This window comes from Chiroxiphia lanceolata, chromosome 10, assembly GCF_009829145.1.
Source record: "Chiroxiphia lanceolata isolate bChiLan1 chromosome 10, bChiLan1.pri, whole genome shotgun sequence".
Classification (NCBI taxonomy): domain Eukaryota; kingdom Metazoa; phylum Chordata; class Aves; order Passeriformes; family Pipridae; genus Chiroxiphia; species Chiroxiphia lanceolata.
Window position 1 is genome coordinate 2,085,164 of NC_045646.1, and position 20,287 is coordinate 2,105,450.

Consider the following 20,287-nt stretch of genomic DNA (forward strand, 5'->3'; position numbering starts at 1 on the left):
CATTTTCATTTAAGCTGGGAAAAGAAATTCTCGTCTCAAAGACATGAATTTGGTCAAAAGAGATGACCAAGATGACAAAAGCAGCTTTATTATGTAGTTATACCAACCCAAACCATACCAGACAGCAGAGGAGCCACACAGAAGACAATCAGATTCATATGGGTTTATATCTTAGGAGACATCAGAAAATCCCATCATAAGGCATGAAATAATAGGGGAAAAAAAAGCTTATGGAGCTAATCTTCTAAATTTTATATAACCCCAAGTTTCCTGCTTTTGCATATGGGGAACCTTGGTGAACTGAAAAAGGGAGGTGAGTGATTTCCTTCAGTGCAGTGGTAATTGGAATATTTCTGCTTTGTTTGGTTAATTTTCCCTTGCTGGGGAAATTGCTGTGTCACCTTTATATGGTTGTGTTTGAATTTGCTTGGCAAGGAAACCACGGTGAGAAGCATTAAAAACAGATTTTGACATTCAATTGTGTGGGCAACAGGATCAAGAGACCTGAAAACAAGGGATTAGCCCCTGTGGGACAGAGCGGTACTGGGAGAGGCTCATTCCTGCTCTTCAGAGTAAGATCTTTTGCCAAAAAATGCTTTCAAAATGTGCTTTCTTCATGTACCTGCAGTCATCCATCAAAGGCAGAGTATGGTTTTGTCTGGAGGGGTTTGTTGGTTTATTTTTCTTTTAATTTTGAAGAGAATTTATGTTGGTTTTTGGTTTTGTTTTTGTTTTTTCTCTCTGTGTGAAGAAGTATCTTAAACTGCCTTAAAAGGCAGGGATTTCAGGCGGTTTTTGTGTTCTGAGTGAAGCCATGCACACCTCATTATGCACTGTGAAAGGTATTAATGGGTTCCTTTCTCCCCTCGGGATTTTGGCTGGGAAAAGCAGCGGGAGCAGCTCAGGAAGCAGGAACAGAGGACGCCCAGGGGGGCTCCACACACCACGGCATCACTTTGGGAATGGATCCTGCTTTTCCCAACCCCACCTGCACTATAACCCACCTCTTTCTCAACGGTCTCAGCTCTCAGGTAAAAACTTTTGGATGCTCTTAGAGCCGAACAAACCCAGACAAATCTCACTTGCCCAGTTTCAACTGGGGGAATTTGTTACTGAAAGAACTGGTGGAGAATTGCTGGAAATAATTAAAGCATCGGTGTGGTTTGATAACTGAGAGTGATAACCTGAGTTTTGCCGGCTTTTATGCAGATGTTTTTGGAGAGGAGTCAGAGGGCAGAGGTGACAGCCCTGCCTTGAGCTGCCCTGGGATTTGGGGCTCTGCCACAACATCTTACTGAAGGATTCAGAAGAGGCTGATCCACCTCACAGGGAAGGTGAGGAGCATGAAATAAAGATGCTGGCCCACCAGGAGGGAAATGTCATCTACAATATTTTCCTGCCCTAAAACCCCCCAAAAAATCCTTGTCCCACCCCTGCCCTCCACACTCCATTGAAATACTCAGCTGAGAAAGTCAGGTTGAAAGCTGAAACTTTTAAAATCCTGGAGCAGAGCCCCAGGGCAGTAATATTTCACATTTGATGAGCCCATTCTCATCTGGACCTTCCATGATGTAGGAGCTGGTCCAGCTCAGGAGACACACCTGGAGCAGACCCAGAAAGGTTGGGTGTGGGGCAGCCATTTATCATTTCTGACTTTTCTGTGGAAATTGGACAGTTCTTATACAGAAAATTTTGTTGAAAAGCCATGGGGGAAAAACAAAATTTTGAGGGAGCAGGTCAGTGTTTGCTCATGGGTGAGCTCAGGCTGTGTTTGGTAAGGAAGGGAGGAAAGGTGAGGCCCAGCTACCTCAGACATTGCTTGTGGCACATTGTCCCAAAACGAAGCTGATTCATATTTGGAAATGATTTGGCTGCAGGCAGATAGTTTAGAACATCATCTATTATAGTTTAGAACAGCATTTATTATGCAGATTTCTACCTACTTTACTTGTCCAATTAGATCATTAAAATGCCTCGAGCGTCTGTGGCTTGGTTTTGTTTTTGTAGCACTTTTTTGAGGAAAGCTCAGCACCTTTTCCTCACAAAAATCTTGGCCACGTGTTCTCTCCACCCCGGATGAGGATGATGGATGTGTGGGAGATACTGGGAACTGTCTGAAAGTGATACCAATCAAAGGTTGCAAAAGGAGGTGGTGGCTTCAGCAGAGAGTTTCCTGTGACATATTAATTGAGCTGCATTTTTGTGGCCACTTAACTCTCTGTCACCAGATTTTTGCATAGACATTAAACTGCCCCTTTGGAGGAACTTTGGCAGCCTAAAATCCCACTTAGGCAGCCTAAAATCCCACAGAGGCAGAGGTGTTTTGGGGGATTCAGGATTAGGGGAGGCACTAACTGTGAGTGTTTTTTTGCTAAACGTTGTTTCAGCCTCGTGTGTCCCTCCCTGCCCACAGTTCCACGACTCGGGCTCTGCACAAATTATCAAATTACTGGGGCCCCTGTTGCATAATTCCCAGTGCTGTGGCCAGAGGAGCTCCCAGCAGTGGTGGAGGAGGGCGGGGTGTGGAGGATTCTCTGTAATTGAGGATCAAAGCTCCTCGTTTCTGCCTCTCCATCCACAGAGGAGCAGCTCAGCTCCAAAGGGCAACAAGTGCTGGGAAGCGTCTCCCACCTGGACGTGCTGTTGTCACCAGGGACGAGTGAAGAGGTGAGTTCTGCTGCTTAAAATATCGATTTTTTTGGAGGAAAAGTCTTCCCTCAGAGCATCTTTATGGTGCTCTTAATGATAAGAGGCTCAAGTGTGACCTGCATTTAGTAAAACCTGCCTGCAAAGGGCATGGATAGAGAGAGGATATTGCTAAAAGTAATTATAATTTTTAACCATGGGAGCATTAATTTATCTCACCTATCAGGAGGAAAAGAGGTGGGGGAAGTTATGGAAGCAAAATGCAAAATGGTGACATGAAATATCTCTAAAAACTTTGGGAAGTGGCTTTTGTTCCATGGAGTTAAATGCTTTTAATTCCTGAGGAATAAGTTTCTTTCCACAGATCTTGACACCACCAGGAGTTCCCTTCCTTTCCAGTTAAACAGTGGGGAATCCCAGTTTTTGGGTTGTCTCCTCTTGTTTACCAAATGATAGGAAGCACCAATAACTGAAATAACCCTTTTTTCCCTTTCCCTCTCCAGTTTTGTGTTCTAAATACATAATGTAACACTCAGTAGTTATTAGCATTGATTTGAACACAAAGCTTTAAAAAAAAGTGTTTATTATTTATTATTTCACATATTTATATATTATATATATTTATTAATTATTATTATAATTTATTGTTCACTCTGGCAACAGATCAATTTTTGCTGCAGAAAAAGCTGGATAACATGTATATAGTTTCCTTTTATTTTATATCTATTTTTAGATATATTATATATATTTTTTATATCTATTTATATAGTTCTGTATGGAGGATGTTCTGCATATTCCCAGTTTGCACCTGGGAATTCCAGCAGCAATGAGGCATAAGACCTAAAATCCAGTGTGCAGGAGTAGAAATCAAAGTTCTATATCCAAATCCATGAGTGGAGAGGGAGAGAGGGATGGAAGTGCTTTTGGAATTAAGCTGCTTCAGCAGAGTCTTGAGCAACCCAGTGCAAGGCAAAATTAGGAAAGAGTTTGGCCTGGGGACTGGTATTGCCACAACTGTTGGGCAACTGATTTATGGGAAAAAAGAGATATTGTGGTGGATGATGGTGATGGAAGGGTTGGATTCCCACCAGCTCTCCTCTGTTTAACAGGGAAGGCTTTGGGGAGCAGCAGGAAGCTGGGGATGGACGTGAAGAGCACCAAGAACTTTGTGTTCTGGCTGTTCTGCCAGTTCGAGCTGATCACCTGCAGTTACCTCATGGAGCCCTGGGAGAAGGTTCTCTTCTACTCCTTCAACCTCTCCATGGTGGGGATGTTGTTCTACACCACCTACGTCTGCGTCGCTGCCCAGCTCAGCCCAGCCCTCCAGTTCCTCTGGGATCTACTTGGAAACCAGCAGGAAAACGCTGTTTCTGCTGTGAAGTAACATCATCAACCTGCCTTTTGGATCAAAGGGGTGTTTTCTTAACGCTTTGTTTTGTTTAGAAACAAACTGTGTGCAAGCACTGCTTCTTTATCCTGCAGCAGCATCTCCTCCTGTTCTTGATTCCAGGGCTCTCTGACAGCCAATTATTTTGCCCAAACAACTCCAATCAATCCTTTTTTTTTTGTTTTTTTTTTTTTTTTTTCTTCTTAAAAGAGCTTTCAATTTTCAAGACTGACTGGAGTTCCAGAGCTGGGTTTGGTGCAGAAACAACCCCTGTTGTGTATCTTGTTATTCCAGGGAGAGCTGCTCGGATGTGGAGAGTTCTCATCTTGACAAATTACATGGAATAAATTTACTCCTGTTTGCCAGAGATGTGGACACACCACTGGCTGGGTGGGACATTGATTTATAGAATGATTTCAGTATTTATTTAGTCACCTGGATTATCTAATACAATGAATTACTCAACTGGCTCATCACTGTTCTGCAAATCCTACAGTTGTTAAAAGTTAAAAAAATTTTCTATGAAAATTTATAATAAAATTCTCATATTCCTGGACTTTCTAAAGCCAGATCATTTTTGTTTTGCTTTTAGAAGACTGATAAACCATGTATGTCATGCACAGAGCACAGAACTACAGATTCACTGGTGGGAGGGCTTCAGTTGAAAATAAAACCCTACTTAAAAAATCCTTTTTTCTTAAAAGGAAAAGTCTCTTATTCCCCTCTTTCACCTCCTCTTTTACTCTCCTTTAGTGTTTGAAACATGAACTCCTGAGCCCTCAGACTGTCACTGCTTTGCTGGGTTTGGCTGCAACTGGTTTTGTTCCAAATTCCATATTTTTTAAGCCGTAGAAACACAAGATTCCTGTGCTGTGGCTTTCTCCAGTGGACATGGGTGGAAGCCTGGGATGAACTTGGCACCTGGAATCAGGGTTTGGAATCACCCCAGGAGAAGAGATTAGAGAAGGACACACAGGGAAACACAAATCCAACTTCTCCCACCTACTCTGAGGTGAGTTTTGTCACTTCTTTGGAGCACAGGGATGCTCCTGGAATGTCCTGCAGGAGACTGGGATGTTGTCAGTGGGTGGCAATCAAATGACTTCTGGAATGAGTTTCAATCATAGGCGGTGACAAAACCAAGTGAAGACACTAATTATGTTATTTGTCATCTCAATATGAGATTCAGTTGCTTTCCCAGCTTGTAATTAGGGGAAAATAAGATAGGATATGAAAATAATTTATTTGGGAGAATGAGGGTAGCTGTGCTTAAATTCACAGCTCTGTTGACAGTACCCAAATAATCTCTGTGTTTGTAAAAAAAACCAACAAACTATTTAAATCCTTTCAGATTCAAGTCCAACTGTATGTTTTATTAAACTAATATTATGATAAAGTAGTAACTAGTTTGGATTAGCTCCTAGCAGCTCTCATGCTCAGTATGTACGTTGTATTTACTGCTGTTTATTAATGTACATTGTATTACTGATATTAGTTCATATAAGTTGTATTTACTGATGTTTAGGAAGACAATAGGGAATGCAGAGTATTTTAGTTATGTCAATTATTAACCTCTTTATGGAGACAAGGATTTTATTTCCAAACTGTGAGTTTATAGCAGACAAAGAAGGGCAATATTTTGCATTAAATGTGCTGGAGGGACGTACCCTGTGTGCCTGGCAAGGAGCTCAGTGCACAGATCACCAGAGCTGTGTTTACAGTCAATTATAGTGAAGGCTGCACACGTACATCCAGAGGATTTATCAACATTAAGGAATCTGACACCGGGCTGGAGGAGTAGGAACTCTCATCCTGGGTGTGCTTTTGTTTATTGTTGCCCTTTCCAGGTCTCTCCAGTGCAAATTCGTGGCATTGCCTCGAGTGCCTGGTGCCTCTTTTGCAACAGCCTGGATTCCATGTGGCCGTCCCTGGGCTCCTGACAGTCTGCTCCTGTCATTCCAGGATCATTCCAGGATCATTCCAGGGTCATTCCGGGGTCATTCCAGCTCTCTGTGCTGTTCCACAGCCCCAAAGGTCCCAGCTGGGCTGGGTGAGTGGGATATGCAGCCAGGAAAGCACCAAAGCGCAGCAAAGGAAAACAGGGGCTGAGTGGCAGCTGAACCTCCTCAACTTCTTGATTAATTTTACTCATCACACTCTGCTCCTGACTGTCACTGATCTACACAATTTCCAGGATTAAATACAGGGTTTAGATATCCCATTCCAATTCCTCCTGGCTCTTCTGCTGTTTCTGTTTCCAAATGCTGACCTGTCTGGGCAGGTTCCTGCTGGAAGCAGTGCCTGAGGTGCAGATCTGGGAGAAGGGTTTGGATTTGTAATGTCAGGCCTATGCCTGCTCATCTCCTGGCAGTTTGATCAGGGACAGGACCCAGGGAATGGCTGGAGCTGTGTCAGGGCATGCTCAGGTTGGATCTCAGGAAAAGGTTCTTCCCCCACAGGGTGGTTGGCACTGCCCAGGCTCCCCAGGGCAGTGGGCACAGCCCCAAGGCTGCCAGAGCTCCAGGAGGGTTTGGATGATCCTCTGGGGCACAGGGGGGGATTGTTGGGGTGTCTCTGCAGGGCCAGGAGTTGGATTGATGATCCCTGTGAGTCCCTTGGGTCAGGAGATTCCATGACTGGTGTAATTTGGTGTCTATCAAACGAGCCACACACTCAGTACATTTATCCCAGCTGAGAACAGACACCCTCTACGTGGAGCAGAGCCACTGGAACAGGCTGCTTCGGGATTTTCCAAGGTATTTTTCAAACAGTGCAGTTTGTACCAGCTCCTCAGGCTGCACTGAGTGGCCATGACATTCTTCTTCACCCCTGATGCCACGTGTTACAAACCCCAATTAATGAATGCGTGACTGAGGCAGAAACTATTCCAAGAGGAAGAGGAAATGGGAGATTCCCTGCAGTGCCTGCCTGGACACCCTTCTCTGGGGACACCTGCACCAAGGGCAGCTCCCTGGGAGCTCCTGCCAGCACCTGGAGCTTTGCCATCCCTCTCTGCCTGAGTTTTTTGCTCAGCCAAGAACAAGGAAAGTTTTTGGGACGACTTTTCTCTCATAGTCCACGTGAGTAGGAGGTTGTTTGTCAGCCACTGGGGTGGCTGGTTGGTCTCAACACTGTCAGAACACCTGATCAGATCCATGAGGAGCTGCCTGTGCGCCACAGAGCTCCTGATTCCATATGTGTTTTGTGTTTTCCATGTGGGCTGAGCTGGGGGGTGTGAGGGGAGCAGGGATGGTTGTTCAGCTGCTGTTGGGGTTTTGTTATCAGTCACATGAAGGAGTTGCTCTCTCCTGGGCCTGCTGACCTGAGAGTGTGTGCAGTTTGGGCTGCTTAGGGACTTTCTGTCCATAAAGGATTAATTTTAGTGTTGGCCAAAGTTCTTTTCTGCCCTAGAACCAGCCTGGTTCTCTCAATTCCCTTTGTGACCAGCTCTCACATCCCACCCCTGTGTCTATAAGGTGAAATTTATGTCCTTTGGGACTAAAAAGGCAGGTGGGGGTGATGTTCAGCACCACCCAGATCCCTGCCTGTCAAAAGGAATCTCCTGTTTCAATTGTACAACTCAAGCAATGCTGCTTCAGCAAGACCTGAGACTAAAGAACGAAATAATAAACAGCTGCTAAAATTCAACTGCTCGTGCTGTTCACCGGGAAACTCTTTGATCTTTCCAGCTACAATCCATCCTGCTGGATCCACAGCATCCTCTTTAGGAAGGATTACTATTGCAGGACTTTTACACTTTATCTCTCATTAAACTTTAATCTGTGTTTTTTTGATCCAAAGAGCTTACACTTCCTAAAACAATAAGGATGACAATTGTGTTCACATGGAATTTTACCCCCTCTGCTCCTGATAACTCGTAGCAGTTTTTAGAAGCCTGAGATAAGTTCATACTCCTCGTTACTTGTATTGTTTTGCAACTACAACACATGCATTTTGTCTATGCCACAGTTTACATCCGAGCTCTTATCTTGGCTCTTCATTATCTGACTGGAAAATCCTGCTTCTCAGCTGAACCTGTCAGCACTTTATGGCCTCTGCATCCCACAGAACACCCTCCTTCTCATCCTGCATAGATTTTGGTTAGAGCAGGGTTGAGTTTGCAGCAGATCTCTTTGCTTTTGCCAAACTCACCTTAAATTACTCCGTCCTGCCTGGCTGAAACTTTCTGCTTCACTTTTCCTGCTCAGCTGAAAGTGCTTCGTGTGACAGCTGAGTTACAGCTGTCCTGTCATAAAATATCACAGTGTAAATGTTATTTAGAATAGGATTAACTTGGATATTTTTCTGGGTATATTTTATAGGGATAGAGGGGAGAATCTGACAGTGGGAATGCTCCCCAGGAGCTCTTTCTGCTGCCAGAGCTCCTCTCTCAGGGAGCGTCAGGGGAGGAGTCTGTGGGTGCTGGAGCATCAATTGTTGTGTGATTTCTGCCCCTGCTCCAATTAATTTGTAATCACCTCATAAAAAACCCCACAGGGTGTTCAGTAGGTGAGTTGTGATCCCCCTTAAGAGAGCAGCTGGGGGTCCAGGCACCAGCACCCAGCTAAAAACAGGGGTGTGGGGGCTTTGGATCCAAAGCTCTAAGGTAGTGCAGGCAATTTATTCTAAATTATTTTTTAAAAATATAAATCTGTATTAAAAGAACTGGGTTTTGAGGTTAAATAATCTTGTGTGTCCCTTGCATCCTGTCAGAGTGCAGGGAATTCCCTGGAAAAAAGGAGGCTGGGGGGGGGGGAGGGAGGGAGGGGGGAGGAATCTTCTCAGTCCCTACAACTCCCTGCCAGGAGGGTGGAGCCAGGTTGGGATTCCAGCCTCCTAAAGGACCCAGCTGTGGATTATTTTCACCAGGATCATTCACCTTTTAAGGAAAAGCCTAACCCAAACCCAGGGCTTCAAACAACTCTGAGGGTTTCCTCTCCTGCTGCATTCCTACTCTGTCAGGCTCTCATAAATCAGCATAACTTCACCTCAGCAGAGCTCTGGGGTAAAACCTGCAGCCTCTCTTATCTCAGATCTGCCCTACGAACAGGTAGGAATTAAGGAAGAGCCAAATTGAATAACACAGGTGTTAATTATAATCCTTGCAGTCTCCTTGACTAAGTGGTGCACAAACAATCTGCCAAATAATTCACAGCTGAAAGAGTTCCCTTCTGTCTTGTCACTGAGCACAGAGGACTTTAAAATAGTCTTTTGAGTCTTTTCAGCCCTTGGCACAGCTGAAATGTTCTCCTGGTGGACATGAAAAAGGTTCATTAGTTGTGGATTTGTGTCCTGCAAAGTGGTTTCATTTTATAAATGTGAATATTTAAATCCAAGGAGTTCTCTTTCTTTACCATCACGCTTTTGGGTTTGTCAGGGAACGAAACCCTGATAAGTTTGAAGCTTCATTTCCTGTTTCTGACATTGTCTTAAAGAGGTTTCCATCCTAAATACAGAAAAAAACCTGGTAAATTCTGACAGCAATAATATTCTTTGCTACATGATTGTTCTGGAATGATCTACAGCAAATCTTCCCTGAACCCACCCCACGAGTCTCCCTCCTACATCGAACTGTTCTGGGAGGTGGAACTAAAATAAAGAACCCTGGCAAAGTGTGAGTTGGGATGAATCTGCCACAAGAAGGAGCAGTTTACTGCAATTAAGTCCTTTAACATCAGGCCAAAGCAGCTTTTGTCTTATTTTTCCTTAGGTTGGTGGGGTTTTTAAGCTTAAATTATTAGGAACTGCGTGGGCATAAAGAGTTTTCCCAGGGTTTTTAGCCACCTTTTCCTCAGACAGCTGCAGCCTGGCTGGGGCCGTGCATGTGAGGGAACAGTGACATCAGGTGGATTATCCTGCTCATCACAGGCACATCCCGGTTTTTCTGTGGAAACTTTTACAGGAGAATGGACAAGTGCCTGCCATGGTGGGATTGTACCCATCTGGAAACAGTATGGAAGAAGGAGCCAGGCTTTTCTCAGTGGTATCCACTGAAACAATGCCAAACTCCAACCAAGCAAACCAGAAACCCATGTAGTGGGCTAAATTCTTGAAGGAAAAAGTTATGATGCAATATTACCCTACAATTCCCTGTATTTAAGCTACTTCCAAGAGTAAAAGAGGTTAAAATAGCACTGATTCTATTAGAACCCCCACCAGATCAGCATCTCAACAACAAGCCTTTCCCTCAGACTGGAACCTCCCAAAACCAACACAGGAGGTGTCCTTTGAGTCACTTGGCACAAATTTCACAGTATTTTCCTGCCAGTATTTCACCTGAATAATTTCCACCTGAACCTAATTTGGGAACCTCTGCAGTTACATAAGGGAAGTTACTAACAGGGTTTTAAAGCATTCAAAGGTGAAATCATCACCCTTAAGCTTTTCATCATCAACATAAGACTGTTTCTCTAGGGAAAAAAAAAATCAAATAGTGTTTGCATACCCCAGTCATCCCTTTCTGAGTATTTGTTTCCCTCAGTCACCCAGGTTTTGTGCTACAAGGTTTGGCTTTTGCAACACGACGTTGTCCTTCACCATTTTCTGTGAGCAAAAACTTTAATTTAAATTCCTGCACAGCTTCTGGCATGACTCTTCCAATTCCAAATTATCCAACATCAATGCATCATTAAGCATTTCTGGCTTAAAATCCCAAATAACTTCTGTCCTATAAAAGGAGAGGAGGAGCTTTAACCTGGGGCTCAACCCACAGATTAAAGATTTTCAGGACCAGCTGCAGAGCAAGTGGCAACTTTTTTCTATGTGAATTAATCATTGATCTGGTGTCAGGGAGAAGTTCTTGGCAAACATTTAATTTGCTGTACACCCCCCTAAGCCTCCTAGAGCTCCCAAAGGGACACTGCAGAACCTAAAATTAGGACTAACTTTGGTTTCCACTCACTGGAGAGCTGCTACCACGTGCTCCCAGGCAGCAAACAAACCCTCCCAAAGCCAAGCAATCCTTGGATTCAGGACTTTCCAGACAAAACTCCTGCTGGAAGATGCTTGAACCCAAATACAGGCTGGGAAAAAAGCAGGGAAAGGGGGAAAGAAGAGGGACATCTCCAGTGACAGCACAGCACCACAGCCAAAAGTCCTGAGGGAAAACTTTGGAGAGGAAGGAAAAGTTTAAATCCAGTTTTTCTGATTCCCTCTTCACCTGCCAGCAACAGGAAATTATTATTCAGGGTGACACAAATTGTAGTGGACACTTTATTGTATTTACAGAGTTAAATCAAATGTATGTTCACAGAAATTCTTAGTAAAACTTCTGTTTGAGCACCTCTGTGCAGCAAAATGAAATAAAACCAGATGATTTCAAGTCTGTAACATCCTCCCCCCACAATTCTGTCCCCTCTGGGCTTGCAGAGTGAAATTTGGTTTTAAAGCAAACTAAAAAACCAAAAATGATGGACCAAAAACACCTGTAGAGGTTTTTAAGAGTTTAGAGCTGATTTATTTATTAATTATACACTGTGCATATTGCTTTTAATCCACTGATACAGGCATGGGTAAAGCACAATATTCATAACACTCCACAGAATTTTCTCATCACGGGCTTTGCAGGGGAGTTTTTTGTGGATATAATGTGGATATTTGGAGTTCCCTTCCCAAGGGAACAGCAACTACAGGCCTGAGCTTCCCCAAAATATTAATACATGGAATAATCTACCAATATCATAAAAGGCTTCAAACCACTGTGCCAAAGAGACAGGGAGAATGCTCCCCATGTAAGAAATTCAAGCAGTAAGGATAGGTAGGCACTCTACCTAAAAATCCACCAAATTGGAATAAAATCTCTCCCTCTGGACATCCTTCCTTCTCAGTTGTCTCCAGAATTCCAATGGATAATCCCCAAGTCGGTCAGCTGCCCTTTACACTGCAGAAGTTGCAAGGAAAGAGCTCTCAGGGATGGGAGGAACTTCTGGAATTACATTGCAATGCTTGCAGCAGAAATTGAACTCTGATTGCTGATTCCCTAGAATATTATCTATAAAAAGTTAATTCAGGACCATTATTTCAGGGGACAGCAGGAATTCTGCTCCTTTTCACGATCTTGAGATCAGTTTGAAATGTTTGGTGATGGTTTGGGTAGTTTTTGCTTGCCAAGGGAATATTTAGTGCATTGAGAGGGCCCTGTTACTCTGTCAGCATTTCTGCTCCCTCCCCACCAGTGGCATCCTGAGAAATATGGAGATCCTCCAGCATTTCAGCCAGGCTGATCCTGGGGGGCCCATCCTCATCTGTGTCACTCTCCACTGGAATATCTGCATCTAAAAACACACAGAAAAACCCCAAAACCAACAGTTAAGCAAAGAAAATAAACCCCAAACCAACCCCAGAGAAATAAGGAGAAAAAAACCAAACCAACAACCCCAAACCAACCAACAAATCACAAAACCAACAACCTCCTAAAAACGAACAATCCCATGGCAATTCCTCTCGTGGAAAAACACAAATTATGTATCAAATCCTTCACCCAGCAGAGGGTTTGGGTGTAGGAGAAAATATGTTTTTCCCTCTCATATTAGAGGCAAGGAAACAAAACCCATCAGCAGTGCAGGGCAAATACACCTGTGAAATATATTTCTCTATTCAGGAGTAGTTCAGAGAATGCAAATACACAACTTCAGAAAAAATATTTCCCCTCAGACAGCCAGGATTTACAGTCGAATTAAGCAGTTAAAAAAGCCTTACTTCTGTAAATGTTGACATTCTTCCTTATGGCTTCATCCTCTTCCAGATCTTCCAGGAAGTCCTGGTATTGCCTGTGAAAGATGTGGAATGTCTTTACTCACTTCTCCTTTGGATTCATGAAAATTTATAAAAGAAACCCAAAGAAACAAAGCCCCACTAGACCTGCTTTTTGAGAGCATTCCCACATTTCCAACTCATTCCTTCTGCCCTTTTTTTTACCACCTAATAATTTCCAACTCGTTTTAATTAGTTTAACTCTCATTGCCTCATTGTTTTCTACTCAGCTGGAGATTATTTGGAGTCTGCTGTTGCTGTATCAGCTGTCACTGGACAAACCCAGGCAGATACTGAACCTTTCATCATCTGTATCCGGGGCTTCCCTGTCCCTCTCCAGCTCCTTCAGCTTCCAGTTCCTGCGGCGCTGCCGTTTGCTGCGGTCGTAGCTCTTCTTGATCAGCACCTGCAGGGAAAACCAGGAAAAAACAGCCCCTACTTACACACTCACCCTGCAGTGCTGCTGGAAAACATTCCCAAAAACCAAACCAGCTCCCAGGTCTGCACTTGGGCAACTCAAATCAGGAGAATGGGCGCTCAAAGATTCAAGAAAAATAATTCTTAAACCCGGCGCTGTTCAAATTTCGCTGTTAATATCTCCTCTTCCTTTAGGCACTAGGGAGTATTCCCTGGAAAATCGTATTCCCCACTAGCCCTGGGAAGAGCAGAGAAGTCTGTAAAGAGAAAGGAATTTTCTTACCACATCAGGAATATTGTGTGGGTTCATCTTGTTGGCAAACTCGTCATTTAAGTTGCAGTTGGCCAAGTCGAACCTAAACCAAAAATAGCTGGTTTAAAGTATTTTATGTAACTCCACAAAACTGAACTCAGTGGATCGTGTTTGCATTAAAGGGCAGCACAGTGTAAGTTGCAGCTCCTAAGAAGAGAAATGTTTCCAGATGAAGTCCAAACAAATAAAAATCCACATCAATACTGCAGCTGTCACAACTAGGAACAGCTGCTGTTCCCAAATTCTGTCCAGTGGCACTTCCCAACCTCCTGACCCCAAACTGCAACATCCACAGAGGTTCTGTTGGGCTCACAACAGCTCCAGAAACATTCATGTTTAAGCCTGTTTGAGAATCACCTAATTTGCCTGATCCTACAAAAATGTCACTTTTTTCATCACTGTGGTGATTTGTTGCAACCACACAAATAAAACTTTGCTGGTGTTTTATAAATCCTTCCCACTTATTTATGTCCAACTTGTTATTCCAAGCTGCACTCTAAAGGCAACACTTCAGCTCTCTCATTGCTAACACAAGATGATTTTTTCTAGACTAAAGATTTCCTAGGTTAGGACCAGCTCTTCATGACTCCATCCCTTTCGCTGATTCCATTTAGAAATCAGACCAGTTCAACTTTCCAGAGAATCTGAAGAATTCAGTCATTAAATAATCATTTAATAAAGGCCAAGAAAGAGTACAGACCCCAAGACGAGGTCCCCAGGGTTCAGGATGTGCCCCAGGTGTGTGCAGCAGAAGTACTGATGATCTGTGTCCAGCTCTGAGGTTTTCCGGACCCAGGCCTCGGCCAGAGTGTGCTTGGGGAAGGAAAAATCAAATTACTGCAATCAAACACTGCTTAATTAAAACATCTGCACTGCTGCATCACTGCTTTAAAGTACATCTGGAATTAAACTGGTGTTTCTACACCAAACATCCAATGTATCCATTGCTGCTCCTCAATTCTCATCCTTACAAAAGCAAGGAAATGGACATTCCAACCCCTCCCAACAGGAATTCCTGAAAGGCTGTTTCTATGATGTGTTTTGATGGCTTTTTTTTAACTTCATGACTCTCAACCACATCCAGCTTTTGACTGAGAAAAAGATACATTAATTCTGATCAAAAGGAAATGCTTATATACTTCCACAAAGCCAATTCAATGATTAAAGAGCTGCAAAGGTCATGATTTCCATAATGATAATAAAAAGCAGAGTTTAAGCTCTCCAACAGAGAAGGATTTCTGAAAATGATCCCAAGAAGAGCTTTTGCCAGTGGCAAAAACAACAGCACAGGTCTGATAAATTCAGAACATCAATTCAGCTGAGGGAAGGGGAACAGGAGTCCTAAAACATGAATCAAACAGAGAATTCTGACCTTGTTTGACCTTGCACCTGCCCCAGCACCTTTTTTCTTCTCGTGGACCCTGTTGATGTCCATGATGATGAACTCCTCCAGCTGCTTGGGGTGGAACAAGCTGTTGAAAGGGTGGCGCCAGTAGGTATTCCCATCCACTTCAGCAACTGGGAAAAAACCCCACCAACGTGGGAGAGAATTTCTTGGGAAAAAGGAACCGTTAAGCAAAATCAAGGCAGCTGCCAAACACATTTTGTTCATTCATTAAATATTTAGGGTATGACCCACAGTGCCACCTTGTGCTACAGGAGCAGCAGGTCTGTGCCAGCCAAATCACACCTCCTGTGCCTGAAGCACAGACCTTTCATCCACAGATCTTTTGATCATGGGAATTACTCTCCTGGATCCATCCTTATTAAAGGGATTCTCTGCTGGTCAAGCTCCCACTGATCAAAGCACAGAATTTCCAATGTTAAAGTGGCTACAAATTTAATCCAGAGAAAAACTAGATGCCACCTAAGTGAAATGGAAGTGTTTACAGAGACAGAGAACATCCATGAATTTAACACTAAACCTGCACATTTTGCCTGGGATCTTATGAGATTAAAAAAAAAAAAATATCAAGCTTGGAGAGCAATGTCTTAGTTCACTATTAAATTTCTACTGTACAGATAAATGTACAACATTAACGTCCAAAAATACAGGAGATTTTGTGGAAACAAATGAAAAGTAACCATGCCAGAAAAATCAGCTGTTGCCAGAGTGCAGAGAAGAACCCAACACTCACTCTGCAGAGTTCTGGGGTCGATGAGGTGGATGGCACTTGTCACTCGAATGCACACACAGATCTGGCTCATGTTCCCCAGGCTCTGTGCCAGTTTTGGTGACAGACACACAACATTGTCCTACAAACAAACAGAACATAATTTAAACCCCTATTGCCTTCATTTTTAACCAAGTCTTTAGAAAGTTCTCAAATACAAATGTTAAACTTTGTGTTTTCGGTTTTCTAGCCAGTATCACCCAGTAACTTCTGCATTTCCCATGTAGATCCCTCCCCACTCCCCAAAAACCACAATCAGGCCTCCATCACCAAATTCAAACTGCTCCCACTTCAGAAAACACCCTGAAGATGAGGCAGAGAGAAGGTACCTTGCATATTGGAACGATTTCCACAGAGAAAGTGCTTTTGTAGTTGTAGACATTACTGTGAATGTCATGTGAGATCAAACGTTGGGATGATTTTGATCTATAAAACATAAAAAACAGAGCCTTCAGGCAGCCAGAAGGACATCACCTGAATTACAGGAGATAATCAGCACAAAACCAGCAACAAAAATACATGTTCAACCCAATACAAATATTAAGGAAATGGGAAAATGCATGAGGTGAGTTTTACACGGGTTAAGTGGCAAACATGGACCTCTGCAGAAGAAATTTTGTCTCAATCAAATACAGGTTCCTTACACTTTCACTTACAAAATTATTTAAAATGAAGGATAAAGACACTCCCCAAAAGCTTTTGAGTAGTCAAGGCAATAAATTTAAATGCTTTACCTAGACGGAACTGTACACTGAAGGAAGTCCACCATCTTCTGGGCCTGTTGCTTTGAAGAGTAATAAAAATCCAGGCCGTCTGAAAAGCGAAGAAAATATGATGAACCAACCTATTTCAAGGACAATCCGTGGGCTAAGTGATCTGCTGCTTCTCTGGACAGAGCTGCCAGCACACACACATAAAACCACCCATCCTAAAACCACTTTATTCCACCTCAAGGCCACCCAACCACCTCACTCACCGTGGATTTCCTTGATGCGAAGTGTGTTTTGATGGAGCTTGTGCTTTAAGATCAGCTGCTCCAAATAGTAGAACGTCTTCTTGTGCAGAGTCTAAAACCAAGCAAAGGTAAAACTATCCAGCTTATTTCAGAACCATCTAGTGCAAATGCAGTCTCTCTGGAGAATGAACATTTATATGGGGAGATCACCTGGAGAAGGGACATCCAAAGCCAAAATCAAGTAACCAAAAAGATTTTAGAATGCTCTACTTATACCAAATTACTTAAAGCTTCCATTTCTCATTTTTGTGTAACTGGTGGCTAGAAAAACGATTTCCTTTAAAGATTTAAATCTTTATAAACTATCTGTCCCACTGTTTCTAAACTATCTTAAAATACAGAATGATATTTAGCGATTTGCAACAGATCCTCCTGCCAGTATCATTTAAAAAAGAATATGTTAATAATACTGGGCAGCAGAAAGTTTTTCTCAACTAAGATCAGCAAGAAAAATACAACTCTGAAGACAAGATGTATCCCTGTGGCTGTCTGTGAGTTCATCTTTTCTGAGAAATCCAGAAAAATCTCCCAATTCTTTGCCTGATTGTTCTGCCACGATCAAGTGGAAATTCAGTTCGCCCCCACCTTTTGTCTGACTTGCACTACAGCTTTCCCAGAAATCCTTGGCCTCAATCCTGTGACAGTCTTCACACATCTGAGACTGGACAACGTACTCCACCACAAACACCTGCTGCAGAACTGCTCCATTTATCACCTGAAAGACAAGAGTGTTAAAGGCTTCCTCATTAGTCCTGTCAAGACTGTCAATACAATAAAATAAGTGACAGACATATATTCAGGGCACAAATAACAGCAGTATTTTCCTAACTTTACTGGAACAGAAAATAACCTTCCTCCAACTGCGACGAGTGGCATTTTAATGACAAAATTCAGGCAGGATGAAATCTCAGAACAATAACAAAATCCTGTTTTTCGCCATGAAAGCTTTTCCAAAGTCACAGGGAGAATCCTGTGCTCCAGTTACCTCCTTTTGAACAGTCAGCTTCAACTTCAGCCTCTTGGAATGTGGTTCTGTCCAAATGAAACCTGCATCAACCAGCCGGACCTGCCCGTGGGAAAGGACAAGAGCTCAGCACAACCAGCTCCAACTACTTTAATTAAAAATATACATATTAATATCCTAAATCTAATTATAACGCTTGGGTAGAACCGGAGGTTGATCTACCTAAAATAAAGGTGATAAAACCACAGTCTGTCACACCAGAGTAACTGAATATACTATCGACATTTCTGGATGCCAGGAAATTATGAATTTTGATAGTAAAAATGGTTAATAATATTGTCTATACTTAAGTACTAACCCAGCAGCACAAGCTCAATAAGGCAATGATCCAATACAAACCTTCAGGAGTGTGGTAAAAACCAATTCTTTGCCTAAAACACTATCTCAGATATTTTCCTCTAATAATACTCTCACCCTAAGAGATGCTTTATTCAACTTAAACTGTGACTTTTGATTTAATCTACATATAGACCTCTGCAAACCTTCTTTCATATTGTCACAAACCAGTGAGAACAATGTTGTATAAACAATTTAAAAATGTTGATAAACTCTACACAAGCCCAAACAGCTCCTCCAGAAGGACGAATCCTGCACAAGTTTGCTGGACTTTACTTTACGCAGTACCAACACTCCTAATGAAATACCCACAGGATCAAGCTGTCACCTTGCTCAGGGAAGCTTGATTTTTTTCAGGCACAAAGCAAGAAGCTCTCTTGATTCCAAGAGCACTGGATCCAGGTTCCTGGAGGCTGCAGATACCTGTGGAAAACAGTTCTAAGATCATCGAGTCCAACCATTTCCCAGCACTGCCAAGGCCAACCACTAACTCCCATCCCCAAGTGCAAATCCATGTGGCTTTTAAATCCCTCCAGGGATGGGGATCCACCTCTGCCCTGGGCAGCTGTGCCAGGGCTGGCCAGCCCTTTCCACGAAGATGTTTTCCCTAAACCTCCCCTGGTGCAATTTGAGGCTGTTTCCTTTCATCCCGCCCTTGTTCCTTGGGAGCAGAGCCTGACCCCCACCCGGATCCACCCTCCCATCAGGGATTTTTTGGGAATGAGAAGGTCCTCCCTGAACCTTCTCACCAGAGTTGTGCTCTTTTGCTCTCTACACCCTGAGGCTGATGCATTCCAAGTGCATTTTACTGCCATCCCCACCGATTTTCCCCACTCTATTTCAAGAGCCCAAACTCACCACTTAAATCATCTAGACCCTACACACCAGCACCCTCACATACACAAATACACACACACGAGGAGGTGCTGGCACATCCCATGAGAGCCGAAGCCTTGGAGAGAAGGTCGAGGGGAGGCCGGAGGGAAGGGAGAGGATGATCAGATACTCACCCTTTCACACTGTTTGCAGAAGTGGAACGGTGCCCTGCTTGGGGATGCCCTCGGTGATTCCACCTGTGCCCGTAGGCAGCCCACGCACATGTTGGCCGGGTTGGGCGGGATGGGCACCCCGCTACTGGCAGCACAGGCTGGAACACGGGGGGGGGGGAAGGACAGTCAGTCACCAACACACAACCGGGGTGCCCCCTCCAGCCCCTCCATACCCTCACACGTGTCCCTGTGAGGGCTGTGCCGGCCCAGGTACTCCATGGCCCCCATATCCCCGCCCTATCCCCTCCCATGTGCCCTGTGAGGGCTGTGCCGGCCCCAGTTACTCCATGGGCCCCCATATCCCCTCACATCCCCTCACATGTGTCCCTGTGAGGGCTGTGTCCGGCCCCAGTACTCCATGGCCCCCCTATCCCCTCACATGTGTCCCTGCAGAGGGCTCTGTGTCCGGCCCCAGGTACTCCATGTCCCTCACACAACCGGCGCGCGCTGCCGGCCGGGACAGGAAGGGGCGGAGGCGGCGGCGCCGGTTCGGCCCCTCGGGAGGGCGGGCTGAGGGAGCCGTGGGGAACCCTGCCATGGCGTCTCTCGTTCCCTTCCGCATTTTAACGGGAATAACATTTTAATCAACGAATCTTCCAAACAGCATTTCACTTTTCATTAAAAATCCACCCCTGCGCCGCTGCCGCAGCGGCAAATGGCGGCCGAGGGCACAGCGGCGGCGGCTCCGCCTGTTCCACCCGTGCCACAAGGATTTGTGTCCTGATTTATTCATTCATTTATTTATTTATTTTCATGGAAATGTGAAGTTGGTTCCCCCCCCCCCCCTCATTTTTTCTCGTGTGTTTTCACGCCCAAATCCCCACCGAGTTGGCGTGAATTTGAGTTGTCAGCCGTACCTGAGGAGGTGCCCCTTTGCACCTAATAATGCTTAAGGATGCTGCTAATTTACCTTAATAAATACTGTTCTGAAGCATTTTATTGTTTTCTAACCTATTTTTCGGCTGTGACTGAGTGTCTCCAAATGCTACTCCAAGTGCTTTTTAAAAAGAATTTCCAACTTCGGTGGAAGAGTAGGAATAGGGGTGTTTGGGCATTAAATTTATATTACTTTCAGTATTGATTTTGAAAAGAAATTGCAAATCATTTGAAAAAGAGTCAACCTCTTTGAAAAGAAAAGCCTCTAGTTTCAGAATTAATTTAGAATAGGCACGCTC

General features: G+C 43.9%; 1 protein-coding gene across 1 annotated transcript; it reads right to left on the reverse strand.

Annotated features, from left to right (window-relative positions):
• Positions 1 to 11,462: 11,462 nt before the first annotated feature.
• NMD3 (NMD3 ribosome export adaptor) lies at positions 11,463 to 19,650 on the reverse strand. Its single transcript, XM_032697991.1, is given in 16 exon segments — positions 11,463 to 12,306; positions 12,731 to 12,801; positions 13,084 to 13,190; positions 13,485 to 13,557; positions 14,215 to 14,327; positions 14,887 to 15,032; positions 15,653 to 15,770; positions 16,018 to 16,114; positions 16,423 to 16,501; positions 16,665 to 16,755; positions 17,289 to 17,315; positions 17,317 to 17,418; positions 17,689 to 17,769; positions 18,392 to 18,485; positions 19,074 to 19,210; positions 19,492 to 19,650. Coding segments are annotated over 16 exon segments (1,629 nt in total). The 3' UTR covers positions 11,463 to 12,172.
• Between the last annotated feature and the right edge of the window lie 637 nt (positions 19,651 to 20,287).